Source organism: Somniosus microcephalus, chromosome 1, assembly GCF_052327205.1.
Source record: "Somniosus microcephalus isolate GS21.2 chromosome 1, FLI_Smic_1.0, whole genome shotgun sequence".
Classification (NCBI taxonomy): domain Eukaryota; kingdom Metazoa; phylum Chordata; class Chondrichthyes; order Squaliformes; family Somniosidae; genus Somniosus; species Somniosus microcephalus.
The window spans coordinates 247,496,516-247,518,872 of NC_140987.1; the positions used below are offsets into that span (position 1 = coordinate 247,496,516).

Consider the following 22,357-nt stretch of genomic DNA (forward strand, 5'->3'; position numbering starts at 1 on the left):
AAAAGGGCAAGACCATAATAAGACAGAATCCACTCAAGGGTGAGACGCATAATGGAGCAGAAGTTCTTGGACAGCAAGGAGCTCGGCCACAAGTCATTCACGTTGGATCAAGCTACATCAGAAAGCTCTGAGATACAGGTCACAGATTATGAAACAGGGCTTCAGAAAGTATCAGGATACAACCAATACCATGCGCTAGCTAGTACAAGAATAGCCAGATTCGGGTAGTAAATGTATTGTTAGAAACATAGAGTTAGAGAAAAGGGTTTAAGACTCCAAACTGGGAGGGACTGCAACACCAAGGAACAGGCTGATCAAATAAAAAGGTCCTGGATAGATTGGGAAGCTGAGTAGACAACTGGCAGATGTCAGAAATGTGGGCCAATTGCCGATTCAGGAGCTAGGGAAAGCATAATAAACAGTGGCATTATTAGCTAAATCGTATTATTTCATAAAGCATGAGAGGAACTGGTGGATCGATTGTTGAGCTATCAGCGCGGTGTGCGGCAGCAGTTAAGAGAGCAAACAGGGTCTTGGGATTTTTAGCCAGGGGAATAGAGCACAAACTTCAGGAAGTGATTTGAGTTTTTAAAGAGAGCACCGGACAGCCCCACCTGGAATACTGTATACAACTCTTGACTCTGTATTATGAGTAAGACATCCAGGTATTGGAGACAGTACAGCAAAAATCACCTCAATTGATAGCTGGGACTAGGCACCTGAGTTTATGAGAAGCTGGGAACCTTTACACTGAAGAGGAGAAAACTCAGGGTGCTCCTCTGTTCCCCAATGCTGTGGTGGATCTGCAGGAAAGGAAGATACAAGCTAAGAATTGGTGAGCTAACCTTGCGATTAAGGGGACAGAAAAAGGGACAGAAGCTTATGGCTGCTTTCCAGGACCTCATGTGCCAATGTGCAGCTACTAATCTAATGGTGGCACTGATCTCCCAACCTTGCTATCTCCCATGGCAAGAACAAAGTGCCGAACTATCTGATCCATGGTGTACTCCTCATAGGGAGCAATGTAGGAGATGCCTCTTTGGTGCCCTTACTTTCACAGGCATTGGGCACAAGTTTCTCCTGCAACAAGATTCAGTCAACTAGGTAAAGGGAGGCAATTGAGGACTGTGTACCACGTGGCAGCAGACTACTGATGTAATAAATATGGTGGTAATACCCTGTTACAGGAAGTAGTTTTGAAGTTGTGTATGCTAGTAAATGCTGTTTGGAGATAATGACAGTTCCTTAATTAGTATCCCCTTAACCAGTGTGAAGGGCTAGTTGTTCTGCTCTTCATTTTCAAGGGTGAAGCATACACTAATGCACAAGAAAAAAAAAGGAAGAGCGTCTGATGTGTTACCTTGGTTGCTCTCGTCAGGTCATTAAACTTTTGTGACACTGGTCAGCATTTCTTGAGGGGAAATAGCTGGTTCTCAGTGCCAGTGCCAATTTCCTGCATAACGGTCCAAGAGACATGTTTTGGAGGTTTTTGCCCATGCAGACCTAGAAGTCTGTATCTCCTGCTTGAGCAGTTTGGGAATCAGTCTCATTGATATTGTAAGTTTTTATTCTTCCTTGCGATGTTCATGAAAAGTGGGACAAAAACACAGATGAGCCACGCAGTGTAGCTAGCCAACAGTGACCCGAGTGATCCACTTTCACAACTTCAGCCAAACTTGGCTTCTTAAAGACTGCATTCTAATTTCCAAGCACCCTCAGCATACAAGGAGAAACTGTTTCCAGTGGTAGGAAGGTCAGTAACCAGAGGACACAGATTTAAGGCGATTGGCAAAAGAACCAGAGGAAAGATGAGGACACTTTTTTTTAACTCAACGAGTTGTTATGATCTGGACTGCACTGCCTGAAAGGGCGGTGGAAGCTGATTCAACAGTAACTTTCAAAAGGGAACTGGATAAATACTTGAAAAGGAAAAATTTGCAGGGTTATGGGGAAAGAGCAGGGGAGTGAGATTTATTCGATAGCTCTTTCAAAGAGCTGGCAAAGACACGATGGGCCAAATGGCCTCTTTCTGTGCTCTATTTTCCATCCATTGCGCAGGAAAAAAAAGCCACAGCAGCAGCGGTGGCGGCAGTGCGGACCTGGGAGGAGCGACGGCGATAAAAGGAGAGCCCAAGGCGCAGGTAGGCCCCACAGCAGCAGCGGTGGCGGCAGTGCGGACCTGGGAAGAGCGGCGGTACCAACTCAGCACCAGCAGAATTTTCAAAGAGTGACGTCAGAAGTCAAAAGTGACGTCGGCACAAGGGGAGGGAGCCGACTGAGGCCAGTGTCGGGAGCGGAGATACAAGGCTTACCAATCTCACAGACCGGCGGCGGTGTTCTGGAGCCACGTCACGATTCAAAAAGTGACGCGGGCAAGAGGAAGCAGAGGATTAGGTGAGTACGGCCAGGTGAGTATTTATACTACTCTAGAGTTTGACAGTTAAGATTAATAGTTCATAAAATTTAGACGGTCTTAATTTTTGTGGTTATTGTTTCTAAGGTCCCTGTTGTGTATCGGGGAGTGCGAGTAATCAAGGGCCCGTGAGAATATCATTTAATTGTAGTGTAATTAGTGGTATTGATTTGATTTAAATTAATTTAGATTAATTAAAAGGGTAAGTCATGGCAGGACAGCTCGGCCCCTTGGCATGCTCCTCCTGCACTATGTGGGAAATCAAGGACACTTCCTGTGTCCCTGACGACCATGTGTGCGGGAAGTGTATCCAGCTGCAGCTACTGACAGACCGCATTGCGGTGCTGGAGCTGCGAATGGATACATGCTGGAGCATTTGCGATGCTGAGGACATCATGGATAGCACGTTTAGGGAGTTGGTCACACCGCAGGTAAAGGCTGCACAGGTATGAAGGGAATGAGTGACCACCAGGTGCAGGCAGGTAGTGCAGGGGTCCCCTGTGGCCATCCCCCTCTCAAACAGATATACCAATTTGGATATTGTTGAGGGAGATGGCTTATCGGGGGCAGGCAGCAGCAACTTCCTGGCACTGTGGGTGGTTCTGCTGCACAGGACGGGAGGAAAAAGAGCGGGAGAGCTATAGTGATAGGGGATTCTATTGTAAGGGGAATAGATAGGCGTTTCTGCGGCCGCAAACGAGACTCCAGGATGGTATGTTGCCTCCCTTGTGCAAGGGTCAAGGATGTCTCGGAGCTGCTACAGGGCATTCTGGAGGGGGAGGGTGAACAGCCAGTTGTCGTGGTGCATATAGGTACCAACGATATAGGTAAAAACCAAGATGAGGTCCTAAAAGCTGAATATAGGGAGTTAGGAGGTAAATTAAAAAATAGAACCTCAAAGGTAGTAATCTCAGGATTGCTACCAGTGCCACGTGCTAGTCAGAGTAGAAATAGAAGGATATTTCAGATGAATACGTGGCTAGAGGAATGGGGCAAGGGGGAGGGATTCAAATTCCTGGGACATTGGAACCAGTTCTGGGAGAGGTGGGACCAGTACAAACTGGACGGTTTGCACCTGGGTCGGACTGGGACTCGATGTCCTAGGGGGAGTGTTTGCTAGTGCTGTTGGGGAGGGTTTAAACTAAAATGGCAGGGGGGTGGGAACCTGTGCAGGGAGACAGAGGAAAGGGAAGCAAGGATAGAAGCAAAAGACAGGAAGGAGAAAAGCAAAAGTGGCAGTAAGACAAATCAAGGGTTTAAATCAAACATGGCCACAGTAAATAATAATTCTAAAAGGTCTAAGAATGTTAAAAAAAAAAGCCTGAAGGCTTTGTGTCTTAATGCGAGGAGCATTCGTAATAAGGTGGATGAATTAGCTGCACAAATACATGTAAACGGATATGATATAATTGGGATTACGGAGACATGGCTCCAGGGTGACCAAGGCTGGGAATTCAACATCCAGGGGTATTCAATATTCAGGAAAGACAGGCAAAAAGGAAAAGGAGGTGGGGTAGCATTGCTAGTTAAAGAGGAGATTAACACAATAGTAAGGAAGGATATTAGCTCTGATGATGTGGAATCTGTATGGGTAGAGCTGAGAAATACCAAGGGACAGAAATCGTTAGTGGGAGTTGTACACAGACCCCCAAACAGTAATGCCGAGGTTGAGGATGGCATTAAACGGGAAATTAGAGACGCGTGCAATAATGGCACAGCAGTTATCATGGGTGACTTTAATCTACCTATAGATTGGGCTAACCAAATTAGAAACAATACTGTGGAGGAGGAATTCCTGGCGTGTATACGGGATGGTTTCCTGGACCAATATGTCGAGGAACCATCTAGAGATCAGGCCATCTTAGCCTGGGTATTATGTAATTAGCAATCTTTTTGTGCGAGGCCCCTTGGGGCAAAGCGATCATAATATGATCGAATTCTTCATTAAGATGGAGAGTGAAGTATTTGACTCAGAGACGAAGGTCCTGAATTTAAATAAAGGAAATTACGATGGTGTGAGGCGCGAGTTGGCTAGGATGGATTGGGAAATGTTACTTAAAGGTTTGATGGTGGATAGGCAATGGCAAACATTTAAAGAGCACATGGATGAACTACAGAATTTGTTCATCCCTGTTTGGCATAAAAATAAAACAAAGAAGGCGACTCAACCGTGGCTAACAAGGGAAATTAGGGGTAGTATCAGATCCAAGGAGAGGACATATAAATTGGCCAGAAAAAGCAGCAAACCTAAGGATTGGGAGCAGTTTAGGATCCAACAAAGGAGGACAAAGGGATTAATTAAGAAAGGGAAAATAGAATATGAGAGTAAGCTTGCAGGGAACATAAAAACTGACTGTAAAAGCTTCTATAGATATGTGAAGAGAAAAATATTGGTGAAGTCAAGCGTAGGTCCCTTGCAGTCAGAATCAGGGGAATTTATAATGGGGAACAAAGAAATGGCAAATTAATTAAATACATATTTTGGTTCTGTCTTCACAAAGGAGGACACAAATAACCTCCCAGAGATGTCAGGGAACATAGGGTCTGATGAAAGGGAGGAACTGAATGAAATCAGTATTTGTAGGGAAATGGTGTTAGGGAAATTGATGGGATTGAAGGCTGATAAATCCCCAGGGCCTGATAATCTACATCCTAGGGTACTTAAGGAAGTGGCCCTAGAAATAGTAGATGCATTGCTGGTCATCTTCCAAAATTCTATAGACTCTGGAACAGTTCCCATGGATTGGAGGATAGCTAATGTAACCCACTATTCAAAAAAGGCGGTAGAGAGAAAACAGGGAATTATAGACCGGTAAGCCTGACATCAGTAGTGGAGAAAATGCTAGAGTCCATTATAAAAGATGTAATAGCAGAGCACTTGGAAAACAGTGACGGGATCGGACAAAGTCAACATGGATTTACAAAAGGTAAAACGTACTTGACTAATCTACTGGAATTTTTTGAGGATGTAACTGGTAGATTAGATAAGGGAGAACCAGTGGATGTGGTGTATTTGGACTTTCAGAAGGCTTTCAATAAGGTCCCGCATAAGAGATTAGCGTGTAAAGTTAAAGCACATGGGACTGGGGGTAAGGTACTGCCTTGGATAGAGAACTGGTTGGCAGACAGGAAGCAAAGAGTTGGAATAAACGGGTCTTTTTCCGAGTGGCAAGCAGTGACTAGTGGGGTATCGCAGGGATCGGTGCTAGGACCCCAGCTATTCACAATATATATGAATGATCTGGACGAGGGAACTAGATGCAATATCTCCGAGTTTGCAGACGACACAAAGCTGCGAGCGCCGCAGTTTCCCCACAGGTAAGTCATAGCTTCTAGGAATACCATCTACCGCTCCTCAGTGAGGAGCTTGTCTCTAATGACAGGATGATGCTCAGAACTAGAAAGTATACAAGTATGCAGATGACACAAAGCTGGGTGGGCGTGTGTGCTGTGAGGAGGAAGCAGAGAAACTACAGTACGATTTGGACAGGTTGGGCGATTGGGCAGATGCATGGCAGATGCAGTATAATGTGGATAAATGCGAGGTTATCCACTTTGGTGGCAAAAACAGGAAAGCAGATTATCTGAACGGCAATAGATTGCGAAAAGGGGAAGTGCAACGAGACCTGGGTGTCCTTGTGCACCAGTCGCTGAAGGTAAGCATGCAGATGCAGCAGGCGGTTAAGAAGGCAAATGGTATGTTGGCCTTCATAGCGAGAGGATTCGAGTACAGGAGCAAGGATGTCTTGCTGCAGTTGTACAGGGCCTTGGTGCAGTTGTACAGGGCCTTGGTGAGACCACATCCTGAGTATTGTGTGCAGTTTTGGTCGCCTTATCTGAGGAAGGATGTTCTTGCCATGGAAGGAGTGCAGCGAAGATTCACCAGACTGATACCTGGGATGGCAGGAATGACGTATGAGGAGAGATTGGGTTGATTGGGCTTATATTCGCTGGAGTTTAGAAGAATGAGAGGGGATCTCATTGAAACTTATAAAATTCTAACAGGACTAGACAGACTAGATGCAGGAAGGCTGTTCCCGATGGCAGGGGAGTCCAGAACCAGGGGTCACAGTCTGAAGATAAGGGGTAAGCCATTTAGGACTGAGATGAAGAGGAATTTCTTCACCCAGAGAGTGGTGAACCGGTGGAATTCTCTACCACACAAAGCAGTTGAGGCCAATTCATTAAATATATTCAAGAAGGAGTTGGATATATTTCTTAAGGCTAAAGGGATCAAGGGATATGGGGAGAAAGCAGGGACAGGGTACTGAATTTAGATGATCAGCCATGATCTCGTTAAATGGCGGAGCAAGCTCAAGGGGCCGAATGGTCTACTCCTGCTCCTATCTTCTATGTTTCTATGATTTTATATTAAACGACAATTTTACATGGTATTCGTGCTGGAGAACAACAATGGATATGCAAATGAGCTGGCCCAGGAAACTTTTGTGGATGCAGCTCTGCAGAGCATTAGAATGTGTAACTCCCGATTCACTGGTGCAAACCTGTGCAACTGATCGTGTGGAATTTGGGGGTCCAGTTGCTTTCCTCCAATTGGTGAATCTTGGACATCATCTTGCTGTGCATTTTCAGCTTTAAAAATCGTAATGCCCAAAAATTAAAGCCAAATTAAACAAATATATGCAAAATAAAGGCCACTCATTTAAGGCTTTTGTGCCCAGTTTTGGTCTCCTCACATGGTGGGTGATATTGAGGCTTTGGAAAGGATGCAGAATAGGGCCACTAGACTAATTCCCAGTATAAAGCATCTTAGTTATCAAGATAGGCTAAAAGAGTTGGGGCTCTACATTTTGGAGAAGCGTAAACTTAAGGGTGATCTGATCAAAGTTTAAAAGATGATGAAGGGAATAGACTGTGTTGTAGCCGACGGTTGTTCCAACTAAAAAGGTTGGAGAGGACCAGGGATCACATGTACACATTATATAAGGGGAGAACTAGGTTGGATATTGCACTGTTCTTCTATTCCCAGAGAACAATGGACCTCTGGAACAGGTTAGATTCAAAGGTGGGTTTTAATTCTTAGAACAGAGACTGACAACATGTAACCGGGAACAGAAAGCAGAAATGCCAGCAAGGTTGAATATCAAGCATCAAAAGACAAATAGAAGCAATAAAGGAATCATAAAATGCAAAACATCACAGGGTGGTGGGATAATAGACAAAAATAGAGCCGAAAAGTCATAAAATGTCCTTAAAGAAACGTAACAAAACATTCCTCAGAAAGATAAGAGGGAGGCTTCATCAGCCATGCAGAAAGGGACGGCGAGGGCTGCCTTCCCGCTTCACAATTGGACAATAGGATGGGGGATCAAATGATTGACACCGGGTGATTACCAGCCCACCGAAATAACTATGAATATAGACGACCGAGAGGAAATCAGGCAGTCAGGGGCGAAGGCTTCCCCAAGGTGGCCGAACACCTTGGTCAAGTTTAGCCTCTGAGGTGGCTGATGGCCTAACACCTCCAGCAGCTTGAGAGATGGCCCAACGGAAGTGACCACTGCAGCAGACTGCAGGAATCCACCCAATCCGAGACCACCCTACTGCCTCCCCGTCCATCCGGCTGTGTCATTCCAATTCGGGAGTCGTAGATCGCTCCTACTGTCACGGGTTGTATGTCTATTATACTCGGCTTAAACCATATGTAATATCTGATGATGCCTTAAAACTGTAGCTCTTTAATAAAAGCCTTACAACTTCTAAAGCCCTGTTGGGTAATCGGTGTGAGCCTGTGATCCTGAATCTTACAATGTGGTGAACGCTGATTTGCTGAATGCTGAATTCCTTCAAGCGAAAGCTGGACCTGTTTCTGGCAGGGCAGATGGCCCTCTTACAAAAAGGTAGGTACTGCAAGGAATTCAGGGCCAGAGTGATCGCTTGGACAAGTTTTGATCGCCTATGAGGGTCATAAAGTAATTTCCCAGATTGCCTTGGGTTTTTAATCTAGTTCTTTGCCTCGCCTAGGAGATCACACAGTTTTGGGTGGGGTGGGGTGTCTATGGACTGTAATTTGTGGTCAGCGGTGAAGCTAAGGCACTCGCCGCTGACCTCGAAGAAAGCTGCCCAGAGATCGCACAATCTCTGTGGCGAAAAGTTTGCCTTTCTCGATGTGCAATTGATTGTAGCACAGTGTAATGGGAATCCCCAGCAAAGAGCTACAGTGACGTCAACAAGCTGTCTAAACAGCCAATTACATTGAAGAGTTCTCACAGACAGCAAATCAGGAAATGAAAAGCAGCTTTTATCCGCACTTTTTAAAACTGTTAGAGAGCAAAATAAAGATTGGGACTTTCACATGGGGTAAGATAGAAGCTGAAATATCAAACAAATTTTTTTTTTTTTTTTTTTTTATAAACACAAGTTTTTTAAAAATTGTAATTTTTATCATAATGGAGAAATTTGGCACTCCACAAACAAAATTATTTTTTCAGGACCGGAACATTTGTTTAGCAGTCAATACACTGTTAAAACCCCAGTTACACCCAATCCAACAAGGCTTAACATTTAATGGGGTATTTAATGACAATTTTAGTGCACAAAAGCTTAAGTTTGTCAGTTTCACTGATTGCCGGCTATGGTGGCGGGGGCCACAGCACAGGCAGTGTCGGAGCTGTGAATGACTCACCGCAACTTCAGGATTTCCGTGTTTAGATGTGCATGTGCTAAATACTGAAGTTACAGTCAGTTTCAAGAGGGTAATGACAGGGAACACTGACAGCTCGCCGTCATTACCCACCGCAAAATCCGAACCGATATCGTGATGCACCAGGTATCGCAATTGTGTGGGGCAGACTGGATGGAGCAGAGGGTCTTTTCTTGTCCGTCATTGGTCATTTGTTCGTATCAATAACCAGTGTCTTATCAAAGATCATCCTTTGACTCCCCATAAGCAATGCTGTGGGAGATGTACTAATACTGTATTTTATGAATAGGTACACTATCCCTTATCCGAAAGCCTTGGGACCAGCTGAGTTTCAGTTTTCGGATTTCAGAAGGTATTATTATAAGACTGGAAAATTTGTATTTAATATAAATTTTAAAAGTTCAGGCTACCTCTTGCGACTGCTCCATGTCTCATTCCCCTTCCTGCTTCTCTGGAAAGCCGGATATCGGCTGACTCCTACTAAGCTGGCCCGCAAATCAGGTCGGGTGGCCGGGGGGGGGGGGGGGGGGGGGGGAAAGAATATCGGACAGGCCGCGGTTCAGCTCGGGGGGGGGGGCGGGGGGGGGGGTCGGGGGGAGAAAAGAATATCGGACGGGCCGCGGTTCGGGTCGGGGGGAAAAGAATATCGGACGGGTCGGGGGAGAAAAGAATATCGGACGGGCCACAGTTCGGGTCGGGGGTCGGGTCAGGTCGGGGAGAAAAGAATATCGGACGGGTCGGGGGGTGGGGGGAAAAAAGAATATCGGACGGGCCGCGGGTCGGGTGCGAAAAGAATATCGGACGGGCCGCTGTATTGTTGGGTTCACTCTCCCGGTACCTCCTTCACACTGCCCGGCTCGGCCTGCAATCACCTACCCAGGAGGGAACTCTGTGACCCTCTGCCCTGCTCAGCGTAAGTCATGCGCCACTCTGGTCATGTCGTGCGCACGACTTACGCTGAACGAAAAAACTTTTGGTTTTTAGAGGTTTTCGGAAGTTCGGATAAAGGATAGTCTACCTGTATTTGTGAAGCCATGGATCTTTCAGAAACTTGTGCAATAATTGTATCTCACGAATCCTGTTGCTTTAATGAACTTGATACATTCCAACAATAGGCAAACCACTCCTGCCTCTAGGCTACAGCAGGACCCCAGTAGCCATCAGAAACAATACTCCGTGTCCCAAACTGTGAGAAATGCCATAGGAGATATACCAGTAGTTTTAAAAATAAAAATTCCCCAATTGTTATTTTCTTCGATTTTAATCATATGCTCAAAAAACATGGAAATTTTAAACTATGAGTAAATGTTTTAATGGAATAAAAGGACTACAGACCAGAATTGTATATTTGACAAATATTATTATCGCTCTTGTAGTGCAACACATCACAAAATCAATAGCAATTTTCTGTAAAAGATATGCATCTTTTTCTTTGCAGGCTTCTAAATGAAAACACAGTTTTCATCGCCTCCAATATGAATGTACAATATAGCAGTGTCAAATAAACAAACATTCGAGTGTTTGCATTTAAACGTCAACATCCTTAATCTGCGTGGAGGGAAGAAAACATAACGGCTGTTTAACACAGGTGCCCTAAAATTAAGAGACAGCAAATACTCCAAAATATTTCATGTTTGACTATCAAAAGAACACCAATTATTTTGTTGCTTTTGTAAACACCGTATTTGTTGAAACCAAATTACTGCTAACTGAAGTTCTTTCTGAAGTAATGACCAAATAAAGCAGGAGCACGAAGTAATGGCATTTTTAAACAAAGAGTCTAATTAAAAATAATTGCCTCATCATTTGCAACATTTCACACCCCGTTATATTGTTGACTTAATGTACATCATTCATAAGCTTGGAGATTATTTTGTTTCTGTAGATGGCAGCATAATTAAAGTTTTACATTCTGTTCCAGCCATATGCATCCTTTTCATATTCACACTGCCAGTGATTCTTTATATTTTTACATACACACACATATATATATTGAAGAATATTCTTCAATGTGTATATTTTCTAAATAAAATATGTGCGTTAGTAAACTCTCGTTTGTCTGATAAACCTTTACAGAATCAACATCTACAGATGAAAGAAAGGAAGAACTTGCATTTCTATAGCACCTTCACAACCTCAGGACATCCCAAATCGCTTTACAGCCAATGAAGTACTTCTGAAGTTTAGTCACTGTTGCAATGTAAGAAACATGGCAGCCAATCTGCACACAGCAAGCTCCCACAAACAGCAATGTGATAATGACCCGATAATCTGTTTTCGTGATCTTGGTTGAGGGATAATCATAGAATCATGGAAATTTACAGCACAGAGGCCGCCATTTGGCTCATCGTTTCTGTGCCGGCCAAAGAGGAGCTATCCAGCCTAATCCCAGTTTCCAGCCTTGTAGGTTACAACACTTCAATCCTTCAATATTGGCCAGGACACCGGAGTAGAAGTTCACATGCTGTGTAAAGCAAATACTGTCGAATTTTCTTAGAACTGGTAGTAAATGACAGTTAGTGAAGATGTGGTTAATGAAGACATTGCTTTATGGGGGGAAATGTATCAATTAAACCCCTGTATATTGCTTTTGTTTACATGGAGCAATTTGATAACTGTGCTTCAACCAGGCCATCAAAATTAAGAGTCTTCAACTATGACACAGTTTTTACTTGAAGGAAACATACTTCCAGAATTCTATCCCACTAACACAGGATTCCCTGGATCAGGTCCAGTAAAACATTGTCATGGTCAAGTGAAAACAGATGTCACATAGGTAGACTGCCAACTAGCTGGACAACTATCTTTCCACAAAGAACTTATTATTTGTATGTTTACAGAGTGCTGCAAAAACACATTGCATAACATGACCACATTTCTTACCGAGCAATATATTTACTGTACATAATTGCTGAAGTCTGATTAATATTAAAAATAATTTGGAAGTGCAACACGTTCCTGGAACAGAAAACCTCACTTGTTCCAATTTATTCCATCTGTCTCAAGCACTTTAAGATACAGAAACATACAGACGATATTGAAAGAGGCTGAAATTTCTCATCACTCTTGAGCTGATTGCCAGCGCAATTGCGCTGCCTATGCTCCTCTCAGTACAGTTTTGCAAAAATAATGCACGCCCAATACATTTCTCCCATGGATATAGAATAAATCTGTTCCAGCATGTTTTTGCCTGTCCTATGCAGATACCAGCTACATGACTTCAAAAAAAAGCTCATCATCTCCCACTGCCTAAATCAGTTTCCTCAGTATTAATAGAATGCCTTGGTCGTACTGATTTGCAAGGAGTGATTCAATGCAATAACATCCGTTAGTTGCATGAACTGGTTTAATACGCTTTAAGGCAGAAGTTCAGTAGCACAGAGGTAAAGCCATTATCCTACACTACTGTGTTAATAAGTTTGAAACCTGTCAGAGCCCAATTTCAACATGCAATTAGAAATGTGATGAACCTTTGAATTCTTAACTGAAAGTACCATTGGAACTAAACAGTTAGCATGCCTCAATAATTTGACATAAATCACTCAAGCAAGTCGTGAGCACACCTACTTGCCAAAGTTAGCGTTACTAGTAATTTTGTGAGGGTGACGTGAGGTGTTGGGAAGACGGTTTAAAGTGCTTACAATATCAGCCAGTGAACGCCATGTGCATTTCAATGTCTGGAATAGTTCCACCAATAACGGATGGCAATAGTAGGTTCCATATAAAGCTCTAATGAGTGGAGTGATGCTCTGCACCATGTCTAAGGAGAATTATAATTGTCCATATGCTTCAGCTACAAATGGATGCATGTTCTCATTTGCCCATGCATCATTTTAGTTTCATCCTGTGATATTCAGTCATTACCTTCTTAAAGGAAAATATGCAATGAAAAATATGTTTTGGTTGTAGGGTATTAGCAGGATAAAATATCTGTAATAAAAGTCTATAGATAAATTTGATCAAAGATAGTCTCATCACCAGTCGGGACCAGCGGGAGCAGCGAGGAGGAGCTCGGGAGAAAACCCGGCGACCAGCGAGGCCCGAGACCAGTCGGGAGCAGTGTGGTGAGACCGGTATAAAAACCGGAGAGAGGCGAGGCCCGAGACCAGTCGGGACCAGCGGGAGCAGCGAGGAGGAGCTCGGGAGAAAACCCGGCGACCAGCGAGGCCCGAGACCAGTCGGGAACAGTGTGGTGAGACCGGTATAAAAACCGGAGAGAGGCGAGGCACACCAACTCAGCAGCGGGGAGAGAGGTAAAAAGTAATCAGTGTGTGACGTCACCAGGGAGCAGGTAGGTGATTGGTTGGTGAGTATTTTTCTTTTTTCAATACAAGCTTGAATTCTGTGGTGTTAAATTTCTGTGGTGTAGTGGGGATAGTTGGTAAATAAAGCGCCCTAGAGCATACCTGTAACTGGGGTATTGAATAAATTTTTAAAGAAATTAAAGGGGTAAGTCATGGCAGGAGAGTTCAGACCCGTGCTCTGCTCCTCCTGCTCTATGTGGGAAGTCGGGGATGCTGCCAGTGTCCCTGATGACCATGTGTGCAGGAAATGCATCCAGCTGCAGCTACTTGTAGACCGCATTGCGGCGCTCGAGCTGCGGGTGGATGAATTTTGGAGCATGCGCGATGCTGAAAGGCTCGTGGATAACACGTTTAGCGAGTTGTGCACGCCTCAGGGTAGGGCAGCACAGGGGGTGACCATCAGGCGGAGCAACAAAGGCAGGCAGGTAGTGCAGGGAACCCCTGCGGACATCCCCCTTTCAAACAAGTATACCGCTTTGGATACTGTTGAGGGGGATGACTCACCAGGGGAAGGCAGCAGCGTCCAACTTCCTGGCACTGGGGGTGCTCCTGCTGCCCAGGAAGGGGGGAAAAAGAGTGGGAGAGCAATAGTGGTAGGGGATTCTATAGTAAGGGGAACAGATAGGCGTTTCTGTGGCCGTAGACGTGAATCCAGGATGGTTTGTTGCCTCCCTGGTGCCAGGGTCAAGGATGTCACTGAGTGGCTGCAGGGCATTCTGGAGGGGGAGGGAGAACAGCCAGTGGTCGTGGTCCACATTGGTACCAACGACATAGGTAAAAAGAGGGATGAGGTCCTGCAGCAAGAATTTAGGGAGCTAGGTGAAGGATTAAGGAGCAGGACCTCAAAGGTTGTAATCTCTGGATTACTCCCGGTGCCACGTGCTAGTAAGTATAGGAATAGGAAGATAGAACAGATGAATGCGTGGCTAAAGGGATGGTGCAAGGGGGAGGGCTTTAGTTTCCTGGATCACTGGGTCTGCTTCTGGGAAAGGTGGGACTTGTACAAGTCGGACGGTTTACACCTGAACCAGGGGGGAACCAATATCCTTGCGGGGAGGTTTGCTAGCACTGCTGGGGAGGGTTTAAACTAACTTGGCAGGGGGTTGGGGTACAGAGTGGAGCTATAGTAGGGGGTGATTTACGGCCAAATACAGAGGGAAAAACAAGTCAGCTGGGAAGGCAGAGCAAATATGTGAAGGCAAAAGAGAATATGGCAGGGCTGGAAGGCATTTATTTTAATGCAAGGAGTCTTGCAAATAAGGTGGATGAACTGAAGTTGTTGTTGAACACATGGGAGTACGATATTGTTGCTATCACGGAGACATGGTTGAGGGAGGGTCAGGACTGGCAGCTCAATATTCCGGGGTATAGAATCTTCAGGCGAGACAGAGGGGGGTGTAAAAGGGGAGGGGGTGTTGCAATATTAATTAAGGAGTCAATTACTGCTGTAAGGAGGGATGATATATTAGCGGGTTCCTCTAATGAGGCCATATGGGTAGAACTTAAAAACAAAAAGGGGGCAAGCACTTTGCTGGGAGTGTACTATAGGCCCCCAAACAGTCAGGGGGAGATAGAGGAACAGATATGTAGGCAAATCTCCGAGAAGTGCGAAAATAATAGGGTAATAATAGTGGGGGATTTCAACTTCCCCAATATAAATTGGGACAGTCAGAGTGTGAAAGGCTTAGAGGGTGCAGAATTCTTAAAGTGCATCCAGGAGAGCTTTTTGAGCCAACATGTAGAAAGTCCTACAAGAGAGGGGGCGGTACTGGACCTAATTCTGGGGAATGTAGCCGGGCAAGTGGTGGAAGTGTCAGTAGGAGAGCATTTTGGCGACAGTGACCATAATTCGGTGAGATTTAAGGTGGTCATGGAAAAAGACAAAGACGGCCCGGAAATAAGGGTTCTAAATTGGGGGAAGGCCGATTTTAATATGATAAGGCAGGATCTGGCCAAAGTGGACTGGGAGCAGCTGCTTATAGGAAAATCCACATCAAAACAGTGGGAGACTTTCAGAAGGGAAATAGAGAGAGTACAACGCCAACATGTTCCTGTAAAGGTCAAGGGTGGGACCAACAAGCAAAGGGAACCTTGGATGACAAGGGATATACAAAAATGCATTAGAAATAAGAGGGGGGCTTTTGGCAGTTACAAAAGACTAAAGACAGAAGAAGCCCTAGAGGAGTATAAAAAGTGCAGGGGCATACTTAAAAAAGAAATTAGGAGGGCGAGGAGGGGCCATGAAATAACACTGGCGAGCAAAATAAAGGAAAATCCTAAGATGTTTTATAAGTATATTAAGGGCAAGAGGATAACCAGGGAAAGGGTAGGGCCCATTAGGGACCAAAGTGGCAATCTGTGTGTAGAGCCAGAGGATGTAGGCGGGGTTTTAAATGAATTTTTTGCATCTGTGTTCACTATGGAGAAAGACGATGCAGACATAGAAATCGGGCAAGGGGACTGTGACATACTTGAACATATTAGCATCGAGAGGGAGGAGGTGCTAGCGGTTTTAGCGGGCCAAAAAGTGGATAAATCCCCAGGCCCGGACGAGATGTATCCCAGGCTGCTGTGGGAGGCAAGGGAGGAGATTGCAGGGGCTCTGACACTAATTTTCAGAACCTCTCTGGCCACAGGGGATGTACCAGAGGACTGGAGAACAGCTAACGTAGTACCATTATTCAAGAAGGGTAGCAGGGATAAACCAGGGAATTACAGGCCAGTGAGTCTAACATCTGTGGTGGGGAAATTATTGGAAAAAATTCTGAGGGACAAAATTAATCTCCACTTGGAGAGGCAAGGATTAATCGGGGATAGTCAGCATGGCTTTGTCAAGGGTAAATCATGTCTAACAAATCTGATCGAATTTTTCGAGGGGGTGACTAGTGGGGTGGATGAGGGAAATGCTGTGGATGTGGTGTACATGGACTTCAGTAAAGCTTTTGACAAAGTCCCGCATAGGAGACTGGTCAAGAAGGTAAGAGCCCATGGGATCCAGGGTGCCTTGGCGCGTTGGATCCTAAACTGGCTGAGTGGCAGGAGGCAGAGGGTGATGGTCGAAGGTTGCTTTTGTGACTGGAAGCCTGTGTCCAGTGGGGTACCTCAGGGATCGGTGCTGGGTCCCTTATTGTTTGTGATCTACATAAATGATTTGGATGAAAATGTAAAAGGTATGATCAGTAAGTTCGCAGATGACACGAAAATTGGTGGGGTGGTAAATTGCGAGGAGGAAAGCCTCAGGCTACAGGACGATATAAACGGGTTGGTCAGATGGGCGGAAAAGTGGCAAATGGAATTTAACCCTGAAAAGTGCGAGGTGATGCATTTTGGACGGACAAATAAGGCAAGGGAATACACAATGAGTGGTAGGACCCTAGGAAGTACAGAGGGTCAGAGGGACCTTGGTGTACATGTACATAGATCCCTGAAGGCAGCGGAGCAGGTAGATAAGGTGGTTAAAAAGGCATATGGGATACTTGCCTTCATTAGCCGAGGCATAGAATATAAGAGCAGGGAGGTTATGATGGAGCTGTACAAAACGCTGGTGAGGCCACAGCTGGAGTACTGTGTGCAGTTCTGGTCGCCTCACTATAGGAAGGATGTGATTGCTTTGGAGAGGGTGCAGAGAAGATTCACCAGGATGTTACCTGGGATGGAGCGCCTCAGCTATGAAGAGAGGCTGGACAGGCTGGGGTTGTTTTCCTTGGAGCAGAGAAGGCTGAGGGGGGACCTGATTGAGGTGTACAAAATAATGAGGGGCATAGATAGGGTAGATAAAGAGGAACTTTTCCCCTTAGTGGGGGGGTCAATAACAAGGGGGCATAGATTCAGGGTAAGGGGCAGGAGATTTAGAGGGGATTTGAGGAGGAACTTTTTCACCCAGAGGGTGGTTGGAATGTGGAACTCAATGCCTGAAAGGGTGGTAGAGGCAGGAACCCTCACAACATTCAAGAAGCATTTGGATGAGCACTTGAAATGCCATTACATACAAGGCTATGGACCAAATGCTGGAAAATGGGATTAGACTGGACAGGGATGGATGGGCGGTGCAGACACGATGGGCTGAAGGGCCTCTTTCTGTGCTGAAAAACTCTATGACTCTATCATATCTGACTGCAGGTTTAACTCATTTCCATAATGCTACTTCTCAGGAAGTGCGAGTTTTTTTATACAAATTAATGCACCCGATCTGACCATACTGTAATGAATGAAACAGCCAAGTTATTACAGCTTTCTCTTTGGAGTTTTCCATTTCTCAGCAGCTTTTCAAATATGCAGCACTAATCCTATGGCTTTAATGCAGGAAAGATTTACATGCTGTCACATAGAGCTCAAGTCTGAGAATGTTGAACCTTTAACCTAGGCCTTTGTGTGTTCCTGCTGCTGTCAAACTCAACAGTAATTAAAATGTTAAGTCAATCTTAAAATTTTGTAGGTCCTGGACATTCAATCCACTGAAATTTTTGAACAGAATTACCAATGATTCCCATTGTCAAAGCGCCTGCACTTTCAATCTACGATGAAAACATATTCTTCCAACGTCGTATGTCTTATTCCTAATGTGAAGGAAAGCTAAACCCAGCATTAAACTATTTGGGTAGACTAAAATTCTAACAGGCTTGCAAAAGTCCCTTGTAGTTACCAAGACAACACTGAGCAAACTTGATTGAGGGTTCTGTATAAACGACTTGCCTGAATTTAGTCACTTCAACATCCTTTAGTGTCAGTTCTGTCTGCTGATCCACAAGGTGAGACGACAGCTCATTACATTTGTTGTGCATGTTTTCCACTTGATTCTTGGTTTCTTTCAGGTCATCCTCCAATACCTATTACCATAATAATCGGAATAACAAAAATAGAATCAATAAAAACAAGTATCTACAACAAAGAATATATCACCATTTATGACAGGTTGGAGTCTTTTTGTTAGAGAAGCTCCACTTGCTAAGAAATAAGTTAAGCACAGGTTAACATGCAGCTCATCATCAAAACGCCTTTTCGCAAATGGAAAGAGACCAACTAGCTCGAGGCCTGCTGTTCCACACGTGTGGAGTGAATAGCAACAATTTATTTGGAATGGATTATTTCTGAAACTGGTATTTGTTTTGGCATTGGATACTACACAATGTATGTGACAAGCACAATAACAGCAGCCTTCTAAACTATGCTCCTTTACTCAATATTTTATACCGATTACATTTAATCAAATGTGTTGTAACACATTGCAGTCCCAACCTGCAACACCACCACAGTGGGAAACACAGGCTCAATCTTCCAGTCCCAACTGCCCTCTTGTGAGAAGGTGTTGAGCAGAGACCAGACATCATCTCAGAGGAGGGGGGCGGGGGGGGGGGGGAAATCAGTCATCCACACATTACTGTCATGCACCTCCTGGCAAACAACTCAGAGCAGCACTGCCGGAGTTTCTAGCTGTCGTTTATTTTTCAGACAACTATCATTGTGTGCTCTCTACTTCTTCATAACTACAGCCAAGGGCAGATAATGCGAACAACCACCATTTTTTAGTTGCATTATAATTTTTCGTGTTATCGGCTATTATTTCACTATCCTGCAGGCTGTAGATACAATATTAAAATTAATTGCTTATTCAATATCAGTAAAACAATTCCTATTACATGCAAATATTGTGATGTGCAAGCTTTTCTCTGCCCTAATCTGCTGACGATTACTGAATTCTGCTGTACATTAATCAGGGATCACTTTCAACAGACCTGTGAGATCATTTGTAAAATGAATATTCTGCTCAAATCTAACTAGATGTCCAAAAAGTGATAACTTGCAAAAAGGCTTTTGACTAAAGCTCCATACAAAAGGCTATTAGTTGTACTCAAAACTTGGGGAGGATTCAGGATAAAACCTAGGAATGGATAAGAAACAGGTTGAAGGTTAGGAGACAGCATGCATTTATAAGAATTATGTCAGAGTGGGTTGGGATGCCTCAGGGCTTGGTGCTGGGATCACTACAGTTTCCAGTTTACATCAATGACCATGGTACAGAAACTCAATACAAGGTGGTCAAAATTGCAGATGAAACCAAATTAGCTGGGAAGATTGAATTGGAAGAGGCAGCTCAAAAATTACAGAATGAGTTGGGTAAGATCTGTAAGTGAACAGAACAATGGGAGATGAAATTTAATGCAGACAAGTGTAAAGCACTACACATAGGGAAAAAATAATAGATGACATGCACACTCCATGAATGGTGCTGAAATAACTACAGGTAAAGTTAAGAGACCTTAGTAGGCTCAACGCTAAACATATCCAACCAAAGCAGAGCTTGATTAAGGTATGCAATACTTATTGCCAGTCATTGAATTTTCCAGGCTTAGACAATTCGGAGCAGCATCCAGATCCACACCACTGCCGCTCAATATTGCTCATTACACATCAGGTCAGTGCAAAACCCAAAACAGTGGGTCTTCATTGAGGAAAGTGAAATAAAACGTGAAATGTTTTCTAACCAGGGTATTTTTAACTTTTTTTTTTAAACCTTGCTTAGATAGGGGGGCACTTTATATTCCCCTCCTATGCTTTCTATCACTAGTAATCATTTCACCTCACACTGTATTTATGCAAAAGCATCCAAAACTGAATCAAGTTCTAACTGCTATGAAAATGTTTCTGTAAGTTATTTTTTAACATAAGAAGTAGGAGCAGGAGTAGGCCATACGGCCCCTCGGGCCTGCTCCGCCATTCAATAGGATCATGGCTGATCCGAACCTAGACTCACGTCCACTTCCCTGCCCGCTCCCCGTAACCCCTAATTCCCTTATCAGCTAGGAAACTGTCTATCTCCGTTTTAAATTTAGTTAATGTCGCAGCATCCACAGCTCTCTGAGGTAGCAAATTCCATAGATTTACTACCCTCTGAGTGAAGAAGTTTCTCCTCATCTCAGTTTTGAAAGGGCAGCCCCTTATTCTAAGATTATGCCCCCTAGTTCTAGTCTCACCCATCAGTGGAAACATCCTCCCCGCATCCACCCGATCAAGCCCCCTCACAATCTTATGTTTCGATAAGATCGCCTCTCATTCTTCTGAATTCCAATGAGTAGAGGCCCAACTTACTCCACCTTTCCTCATAAGTCAACCCCCTCATCTCCGGAATCAACCGAGTGAACCTTCTCTGAACTGCCTCGAGAGCAAGTATATCTTTTAAATATGGAAACCAAAACTGTACGCAGTATTCCAGGTGTGGCCTCACCAGTACCCTGTATAACTGAAGCAAGACTTCCCTGCTTTTATACTCCATCCCCCTTGCAATAAAAGCAATATTTCTTAATTGATTTTTAAATTATATATAAATATTATATAAATATTTCTTATTTGATTTTTAATCTTCTCCCTCCCGTCTTTCGCTGATCATCACCATGGAAACCATTAGCCACCACATGGTTTGTTTAGCTTAAAGGGCAGGACTAATTCAACTGTAGGGTAATGCTCAATAGCTCCACGACTGGCTAATAGAAAGTGTGATAGTGCAGAACGAACCAACAAGGTTAGCTCAGATCCCTCACCACCAACACCAGAGGATAGACTTGATTCATCTCACTAATATGAAATTATCTTTCAATCGGTTATTGGTTCCAGACAGAAGATTCTCATTCCAATCTGTTTTTAACTTTCTTTCCAGTACATCTTGCAAAGTTTGCAGGTCCTCCAACAGCACACCTCGGGCTGGATTTTACCAGCCGAGGAGGCGGGTTTGGAGGTGGGACTGCTGGGAAAGTCAAAAAGAATGGGAGCGGGTCCCGAACCCACTTTCAACCAATCTTCCCGGGAGTCGGGTCCCTGATTTGCGCATGGACCCGACTCCTAGCGGCAGGAAGAGGATTATAGCCACTTAACTGCTTGTTAACAGGTAGTTAAGAGGCTTTTTCCAATTTTTAGACTCCTGTTGCGGGCTTCCCGACGTCAGGGAACCCCGCCAGGGTAAGTGAGGCGTGCTGTGGGTCTGTTGTTACGTTGGTGTATAGATGACAGCTGCAGAAGTGGTGTGAAGGATACAATGGGACACTGGTGAGTATCAGAGGTAAGGAAATGTTGGGAAATTCATTTTTTGTGTGTTTAGATTTTTCTGTAGGTGACAAGCTTTGAAGTGTTTGTGTGGCCTCACCTCAATGGGAGAAGTGACAGATCGCTTCTGTACCCTCACCTGCAGCTGCCATCTGTTTCATCCGAAGGTGAGAGTCACTGGAGAGCCTGGGTGAATGGGTTCACCTGTGTAGAGTGATTGTCAGTGTTTGACAGCACCTCAATGCTGTCAAACGGTCAAATCATGTCAAAAATTTATGGTTCATGTGCCTTTAAGAAAACCGGCAGATGAAGCGTCAGCAACTGACATCATCTGACACCGGCTTTCCCTTAATTGGCCAGCAAGCCCGCAGGGCGGGCTTGACAAGGCCAATCAGGGAAAAATAGCGCCTGTGAGTCGGACGTCACTGGGGACGGGATTAGAACCCGGAAGGTAGCAGTCCTGCCCCCAACGTGTCTCGGTGAGTAAAATCCAGCCCCTCAGGATCTGTAGAAGTGTGCACCAAGGGACCCAACTTCTGTCCAAACCGACTCCTACACAAGAGGTTAACATGAAGGTAGTCCTCAAAGCTTTAGCTGATAAGGAAGTCCTTCTGATTCAATACTCAAATGATGTTCAGAAAATCCAGGAATAACAGCATATATATTTTTCTTTTCCAAAATTAACTGGAACATATGCTCTGGGTTAAGTGTCTGGAAATCCATATAAATCTCACACCGAACACCTGGGTGAAAAACTTGATTGATTGCAAAGACAAAACCTCCATTTAGTTCGGAATTTATTAATTCAGTCTGCTATAAGTGTTATCTAATTGGGTGATTTTGGTCACCTTGAATACAGCAGCTATATTTATCACCAAAAGCCAAAGCAAACTGCTCGACTTCTTGAAAGCAAGGCAGTGGGTGTCTGAGAGTTCTGTGCTT

At 44.3% G+C, this 22,357-nt stretch overlaps 1 protein-coding gene across 1 annotated transcript in view; it reads right to left on the bottom strand.

The window, feature by feature from the left end:
- The window catches only part of cntln (centlein, centrosomal protein), a 477,268-nt gene that overhangs the window by 360,232 nt on the left and 94,679 nt on the right, over positions 1-22,357 (bottom strand). Inside the window, exon 7 of the mRNA XM_085991655.1 lies at positions 18,070-18,207. Coding sequence (XP_085847781.1) covers positions 18,070-18,207 — 138 coding nt within the window. The remainder of the gene's footprint in view (positions 1-18,069; positions 18,208-22,357) is intronic.